This window comes from Colias croceus, chromosome 25 (assembly GCF_905220415.1).
Source record: "Colias croceus chromosome 25, ilColCroc2.1".
In the NCBI taxonomy this organism is placed as follows: domain Eukaryota; kingdom Metazoa; phylum Arthropoda; class Insecta; order Lepidoptera; family Pieridae; genus Colias; species Colias croceus.
Window position 1 is genome coordinate 1106987 of NC_059561.1, and position 9205 is coordinate 1116191.

Sequence of the window (9205 nt, forward strand, 5' to 3'; positions counted from 1 at the left end):
TGTCTAAAAAGTAAGAAATAGTTCCTTAAGCATAAGGTCAAAGAGTAATAAATAAAATATATTATAAGTTTTTTTTTCATTCTCTATGATGCCGTATATGTAATTATAATACTTCAAAATATGACAAAAACATTTAAAAACATCGACATCTTTACTTACCCACAGACATCACTATCACTGAACCGTTATAATATTAATAAGTTGACACCTTTATAACACAATGTTCAATTTAAATAACACGAAAAATTTCCCACAATTCAACTAAAAAACATCAAAATGCTGCGCAATGTATTGCAAAGATTCGAAGACCCGAAACGTCCTTTACTAGGTCCAAATCATAAAGCACTTACATTTTGGGGTTTACTCCTTCCTCGGAGTGTCTCTAAGAAAACCTTTTATCTCGCTATGCATGTATTAGTCACTATATTCACGGCTACCGAATACGTTGATATTTGGTTCGTGAAAGACGATATGAATTTGCTCCTAAATAACGTTAAAATCACCCTTTTAGCCACCGTAAGTGTATCGAAGGTGCTCACGTTTTTGTCCTGGCAAAAACATTGGAAGGGCATCATTGAATACGTTAATAGGGCAGATTTGGCCCAAAGGAATCGGGATGATCCAGCCAAGAACGAACTTATTACGAACTACACGAAATATTGTAGGAAAATCACATACTTGTATTGGTCTCTGATGTATACTACGGTTATAATAGTCATGGGGCAGCCAGTTTACAAGTACTTCTCATCTGAAGTATATAGAGAAAATGTTAAGAATGGTACAGAGAGTTACATACAAGTTGTAAGCTCATGGGTTCCCTTTAACAAAAACACCATAATGGGATATCTAGCTGCGTCTATTTACCAGAGTTATGCAGCTATATACGGTGGGGGGTGGATTACGTCGTTTGATACTAATTCTATAGTTATAATGGTCTTTTTCAAAGCAGAATTGGAAATGTTAAGAATGGATTGTGGTAATATTTTCGGGCGTGGAGAGATTGTTGATGACAAGACAGTCATGGAAAGATTGAAGAATTGCCATAAGCGACATGTGGAATTAATCGCGTGAGTATTAAGGAATTTATTTTGGGGAATTCTAAACTGTTGGAGTTAGAAATCTTCGAGAATATGTGGCTATGTGTCAATCACGAGTAATTAACAATGCGGGTTTATACAAATTTTATTAAAGTTTAAATGAAAAAGAAAGGCATTTATATCGACATTATAAAATTGTACATAATTAGTTAAGAAACTTAATCTTATTTACAAGCAATGTAAAATAAATTTATTTTTTTATTAAATATAATAATTCAACTATTACAAAGAACAAATGAAAATACACATATAATTATTAACAAGCTCTTAGATAGTACAGGTAAAAACAAAACTGATTAAAAATAATAAACATCAATACATTTTAAAGTCTTTATACATATTATAAGTCTTTAAAAAATTCTTTTCAAAACCTATGTTACAATGAATTCGACCCTAACCTAAGCAAACACGCATTAAAGTCATACAATAAAATCTAGTATACACTAATGATCAAATTACATCATTACATCAAACAATTTCTTACAAATATTCGTTTAAAAACTCTATGTAAACATCACAACTCGAAGTGAAATTTAATTCCGTCCAACTTTGTTAAATTTCCTGTAATACTCGACGCTGTAATTACTCCCGAAGAACTGTCTGAAAGAAACAATAATACAATTAATGAAATGTCAATTATACCAAGATTAGTTTGCACATTCTTGAAATATTATTGCTTGTTACAACCACTTGAAAATGAACCTTAACGTAATAGAATACAGTTAAATTTCAAGTGACATTCTGGAGCATATGTATGGAATTGGGAGTCGCGAGAAAAGTCAATTTAACTTCGACAATATCTGTTGAAATGTACATTCGAGTGATAAATCTTCTTTGGTTTATGGGGTTGTGAAGCGTGGGACTTAAGAAGTTTTGAATCTGGATAAACAGTTTGTACTTGATAGTACTTATCTGAGTTTGGTCAAGGAAACTGTTTTATAGAATAAGTTGATATCTTTCCGAATTGTTGAGTGAGCGAGATTTAGTTGAGAACGGATTTTTATTGGTTTAGTGGCTTTGTCTCCGATATTATTTTAGCAAATACGATTTATAACTATCGCAACTATAGAGTTGACACACACCTTTACCTTTAGGACACATTTTTCAAGTATTTTACATAATAAGAATATATATTTTTTTTTTTCATTTTAAATGATTAACGCTTAATGGGTCATAGTCATCTTGTTTTTGGTTAGATAGTTACCTATCTGTTCTTCTTTATGATCGAATAAAAAATGGATTCATGATTCATATAAAAGTAACTAGAGCCGGCACTCTACTTTGCTAAAAAACTAAACGCCCTCCAATTGTCAGAACTAAGCTATGCCAGCTATAGTATATACCAGCTTTCAAATAAAAAAGTATCAAAACGGGCTAACGCAGTCGAAAAATCTGAAGTAAATAACCCAAAAAATACAGTCGACTCGAGAACCTTCTTCTTCTCTGAAGTTGTTGGAACAAAAAAAATATGTAAACACTAACCGAATTTATTAGGCCTTATCAACCAAATTAGAAACACAAAAATACGCCAAAGAATAAAGTAAATAACTACAAAAAACGTGGGGTTTTTTGGCAAATGACCAAATATTATCGGATACCTGTTAATTAACTTCGAAACCCTCGTACTTTGTCCACTCCTCGCGTAATTACTGACCAGGTTTTCGATCAACCATTGTATGGTGCGTAAATATTATATACAGAATGTTATTTCTTCTGTGTCATATTAAATATATTTTCTTTCATTCTTTGAGATAGATGATATTTATATTTATGCTAATCTAGTTTATATGATCGTTATTGATGAAGTTTTTCAGCGACCTGTATACAATAGAAATTCAAAATAGTTTTTAACTGAAAAGTAGGAATGCAAGATGAATAAATTACTTTTCAAAATACTTTCACTTGGTGAAAAATAAACTTTTCTTGAGTGATATATAAATATACTTTTATTTCATAGTACCCGTGTGGCATTTTAAGACATATAGTATTCATTTTGAACTCAATTAGAAGATATTCTGCACGAAATATTTCTTACAGACCATATCTGAAGAAAAAGGTAATTGTGATCAATGAATTGTCTAGATATCGAATGACTTTTATTGGCAATAAGTAGCTTCTCTTGCTTCTTTTTCATGGACAGTCGTTAGTTACCTTGCCAGATTCGTACTTTTTAGCAAAATTCTAAATTGCTTTTTGAACAATTATATTAAGAAACCAACAACAGAGAATTGCGACTACATGTGACACAAATGGTGGCCACTTAACATCACGTAAATCTTTGCTAATCACGATCCCTATAAGAAGCTGAAGATCCCTTTAAACAAACAAACAGTTTTAGCTTTTTTTGGTAAAAAAAAAAGCTAAAACTTTTTGTTTGTTTAATCACCAATGAAATCCAATCGAACAGGTGTATATTATATGGATACATACCACTACATACAAAAAAAATATTCAGCCTTCACAGCATAATATGAGGACTTTCATTCGCCGTGACACTAGAATTTTATATCAATAGTAAAAAATTAATCTAATAAATTATTATTAGATTATTTTTGTATCGATATTACCTGTCAAGTAATTATACTTGATAGGTAATATCGACTATTCCTACACCCTGTAGGAAGGGTAGAAAAAAAACGATAATCCACGGAGATAATTCGACGAAAACGTGTACCCACTTTCATCGTGGGCTTTTATCCCCTGTTTTTACTTTTCAGCTAATTCCTTAAAAGCCTCCAACAAATACGGCTTAGTTACAAATCTTCGAAAAATTACTCTTACAGATAATTCGGGATTTAACAAAGAATAAGGAAAATGTAATATTCGTTACATGCGCTGTTTGCATTTTGTACATTTTGCGATATAAATTATAATATAATATAGTTTATTGGTTGAGTTAAGTGGAAGAGTTGACTTCAAGTTTGGGTGAAAGAAAGTGGTTTACTTCAGACCGCCTCCTTGGTACAGTGGTTGACGCGTTAGCGTAACACTGAGTGGTCCTGGGTTCGATTCCCGGTGGAGACGAATAAAAAAATTGTCTCGGTCAGGCAGGACACAGAAGGCTGATCACCTACTTGTCCGTAAGGAAAATCGATCAGTGAAACAGATGTACATATAATGCTTCTGCCGCTTGCCCCACTAGGGGACATGCGACTTCACTTTTTACTTCAGATTTATATAGGCTATAGATTTATAGGCTAGGTATTAAATTGGCTAGATAGAAGACTGATTACCCAATCGAACTTTCAAAGTTTTACATTAAACGAGCGAATGCTCATTCTAACCCCAATATATCAAATTATTTTTGTGTAAACAGACGAAAATAATGCATGCAATATTCTAATACTGAACAATACTGAATACGAGTTTTCCTATACACTAAAAGATTACGAAAGAATGCTCTTGCTCTAGTTCTAACTCTATATTCGTTTGATGTAAATGCACCGTTAAAATGAGATTCCTGTCGTGAATAACGTCGTTATTGTTCATTTTAATTTAATTTAGGCCGGTTGCAGAGCTTCACCGACCGTCATCGCGCAAGCGTCGGTGAAGCTCTGCAACCGGCCTTACTGTTCTAACACATAGGTTTTCTTTCAGAAATGCTGCCTTATTCGACTCCTGTCTGTCGCCTATTATGTTTTTATACATGTTTGTCTGTTCGGTAATGCTGTGCGCTACTGCCTACCAAATAACGGTAAACAATATAAAATACCATTTACCAATATATAATTCATAGGTAGAAAGTGTCTTCAAAACTCCTTTGGAATTTATTTTTGTAGTAGCGTGTATAATTTAGCGTCTTCTATAAGCATTTCCCATTAAAATTATAAAACTTAATTGAAATTTTTAATATTCGTTTTAATAAAGATTAGTTGAGATTTTGTAAAAATGCACACAATTCACTAGTTTTATTTGCTTTCGATTATATATTTTATAGATTTCAATGAAGGGGTAACCATACAAAGCATAAATTATGATAAAGTTAACTTAAATAACATTTAGGGCCGATTTTACAATCCTTGTTTAAAATTTATCCGTCCAACAAAGTATTACACAGAAATATTAAAATGTCACCTATAAACTATCAAATACAGACAATTAGAATACATTTTTCAAATGGTAGTATAACACGTTATTCAACGGGTAAGTTTTAACCAAGGATTGAAAAATTTGCCCTTACTTAAATTCATTTGTTTATAGGTAGAAACGAATCCAATGCAACAATTTCTAATTGCCGAATACCTCATATTTGGTATAGCTCAACTTTTCATGTATTGCTGGCATAGCAACGATGTTTTGTATGCAGTAAGTACTTTTTAATTCAATTCTAGGTTTCTGTGAATTTTACTATTCTGTTTATAATTTTGAGAATACCTTTAATCTATCGTTAAAATGATGCAGTGCTTAGTAAAATTATGATTATCTAATGCACTTAATATCATTATTATATTTTTCATTCGTTTCCATGTCAACTTATTATTATTCTTAATTAGTGCAGTAAAATAAACATGTCAAACTATCTTTGTACGAACTGTAAAATGATCCCAATTTTCCATCTTATTTTTATTAATTTCTTTATCCTTGGTTATTTTTCACATGAAATAAAAAAAAATAGTCGGACATATGCAAAATTTTCAGGGCAATTTTTTTTTGTTATTTATTTTTGTTGTTTTTCAGAGCAAAGACCTCATGCTTGGTCCCTATGAAAGTAACTGGTGGTCTCGTCCGGTCAAACAGCAGAAGGTTGTTTGCATACTAACTTACCAGTTGAGAAAAACTATAGTTTTTACCGCGGGTCCGTTCAATGATTTAACTGTTTCTACGTTTATTAATGTAAGTATAATAATAACGTGATAAAATGATCGTGGAATGACAATAATAAATATTTTTTTATATACATACATAAATTGTAATGTAGACCGTAATATACATGGGATAAAATAAAAATAAATAAAAAATGTATTCATTTTGTCATAATATCCTACTATTATAAATGCGAATGTTTGTAAGGTTCACTAAAAAACTACTACGGATTTGGATGAAATTTTATAATCTATCTAACTATAGGACATCAAAATAAAAAAGCATGGAAATATTTGATTTTGCCCGCCTGCAGCACAGCTAGAATTAAATAACATTAATTGGTAGAAATAGATAATACTAGATTTCCGCCCGCGGCTTCGCCCGCGTTTGCAAAGGATAACCCGCATAGTTCCCGTTCCCGTGGGATTTCCGGGATAATAACTAACCTATGTGTTAATCCAAGTTACCCTCTATATGTGTGCTAACTTTCATTGTAATCGGGTCAGTAGTTTTTACGTGAAAGAGTAACAAACATCCATACATCCATACATCCATACTTACAAATTTTCGCCTTTATAATAAATATTAAGATTAAGATATTAAGATTATGCTTATTCAAACTTTGAAGGAAACATAATAAAATTAAGTAAGGAATACTTATAATAAAATGTTGTTTTGTTGTTGAGGCATATATGTATCTATTACGGTGATGACCTTCCAAAAACAGAATTTCTAACGAAAAATCTAAATCAGATTGAAATTCCTGGAAAACATCGCAAATTTATCTCTTCGAGTATATTAATGGAAAACCTCTTTATATGTATCTAAGAATATATTAAGAGTTTCGTGGTTTCTCATCGCGTGTATATAGAATACATAATATAATGTACTTAAATTTGTTATCACTACATAGTAGAATAAAACAAAGTCGCTTTTTCTGTCCCTATGTCGCTTTGTATGCTTAAATCTTTAAAACTACGCAACGGATTTTGATGCGGTTTTTTTTAGTAGATAGTGATTCGAGTGGAAGGTTTTAGTATATAATTTATTAGGTTTTAGACAAAGCGGGTGAAGCCGCGGGTGGTAAGCTAGTCATTAATAATATTAAAAATTCGAAAGTCTGTATGACTCTCTGTTTGTCTGATTTTAACGGCTAAACTACTGCACCCGTTTTGACGAAATTTTAAAGAAAAACCATTTTTTTTTCCAAAAATGGTAGTAATTTCTAATAGTTTTATCCAAATGAAACCACAGCATGAAATAAATAAAACAGTAAAATTATGAATAACTAGTGTTCCGCCCCGGCTTCGCCCGTGGTACATATTTAGTATCCTATGTCCTTCTCCTGGCTCTAAACTATCTCCCTGCCAATTTTCAGCTAAATCGGTTCAGCCGTTCTTGAGTTATAAGTGGAGTAACTAACACGACTTTCTTTTATACAGGGTGTAATCGTTAAGTGTGCACAAGCGATTATTCCGTAACTATTGCAGATACCAAAAAACTTTAAGGCCGTGTACGCGGTCCGTGCGCTGTTTGGCTCAAATATGTGATTTTTCAAACCAGATTGTCCATCAACCACTTATCTTACAAACATATGAATTACTAATACTTTTAGGAAATTTTATTGTCCATATAGTTAGTTAAGAGTTTTTTTCAATTAATACAGTATTTGTGAATACCATCAAGATAACTGAGCCGATGATTACTTGATTTCGCTTTTAGTGTCAATTTCGAAGCTGAAAATATCTGAAATCGCTGACAGATCTAACACACAATTTTTTTTAACTAACTGCAAAAGTCCTTATTAAAATAGTTAGTTAAAAGATTTTTTTATTTTGGACTCCTAACTTACGAAATTAAAATCCGAACAATGTGAATTTTTTTAGAAATTATAGTCGACAAAATGATTATTTTCACCAAGATATTTGACTTAGTTTAATATTATTTTTACATATTGCAATAAAAGAACGTCTTACTTATAAGATAAAATTTAAAAAATCAACTAAGGTACCTCTATTATTTTTCTACAATTTTTTTTAAAGTACTATAAAACACTGCGCGCGACCCGATTAAAATCAGTCGGCAGCGAGCCTTTCCAGAGAGAGGACATGTTGCTCGGCGCTCTCCTGTGGACTTATGCTGTTCATAGTAAAAGGATAGCGCAAGCCGCGATCTATCGTAATAGATCGCGGAGATTTTGACTTGCGTTAAATTGAATAAGCCCTCTTAAACTGATATCGAAAGTACTTAACCTAATGAGTAAAATGGCCATAATAAATTTTTAAAAATAAAACGAGAAATATCAAAAAAATTAACTTGAAACCCTCCCATACATTTAGTATGAGATACGAATATCCCATGTACACGGGTTGATCCAAAAGTAATGATAATCAATATTAAACAAGGTCATTACAGTTATAATAATTATGTAGTTCTCTAGATAGTCTTCTAACTAGAAAATATACTTCAATAATTAACCTACCAATAATAAACCTACTATATTTTCTTTGAATAAAATTTGTTTCTCATGTAGATTATTATTTAATTTCAGATCCTGAAAGGCGCTTACAGCTATTACACTCTACTCAGCTAATTTCATCTACTTTTTTTGCGAGAAAACACGTATAATATTCATTTTTTGATAAATAATGCTTTTGTCTAATAAATTTTATATCTATATGCATAATAAATGTGTTTCTGGGAATCACTGAAAATCAGTGCTGCGGCTATTAAGCCACAGATTTCCTGAGTGGTATCCCTGTCCAGATCACATACTATAGTCAACCACATAATATAATACCTATGTTTTTTTATTTTTATTTTTTACTTGTACAAACGAGACCATACACCTACTTCTTTTATAAATTGTAATTTTATTTAATTGTTTTTGTTCATTGCAAGTTACTTTGTTGTTTTTGCTTTGTATTTTTGTGTGTTGGATTAAATGTATTTTCTTTCTTTCTTTCTTCTTTCTTTCTAATGTGCTTTTCATCAATTATATAATATGTATATTTAAACTATAAAAAGCTTATTTCTTATTACCTAGGTACTATTTTTAACACTTTCAATAATTTCCTTCGATTCTCTATCTACTAATTATATTATTGTGTATTTTTTTTTGTTCATTATTATGACTTAAATGAACTATCTATTTCCTCTACTCTAATCATAATATAAATATTATGAAATCAAATTTAAATATTGACGTATACATTAAACCAATCTTATATATAAAAATGAATCGCAAAATGTGTTGGTAAGCGCATAACTCGAGAACGGCTGAACCGATTTCGATAATTATTTTT

General features: G+C 31.2%; 1 protein-coding gene across 1 annotated transcript; it reads left to right on the top strand.

Moving 5' to 3' along the window:
* The first annotated feature begins 267 nt into the window (after positions 1–267).
* Positions 268–8493, top strand: LOC123703151 (odorant receptor Or2-like). Its single transcript, XM_045651054.1, has 5 exons — positions 268–1067; positions 4695–4791; positions 5298–5402; positions 5775–5930; positions 8452–8493. The coding sequence occupies exons 1-5, from the start codon at positions 277–279 to the stop codon at positions 8491–8493; spliced, it is 1191 nt and encodes a 396-aa protein (XP_045507010.1). The 5' UTR covers positions 268–276.
* The last annotated feature ends 712 nt before the right edge of the window (positions 8494–9205 follow it).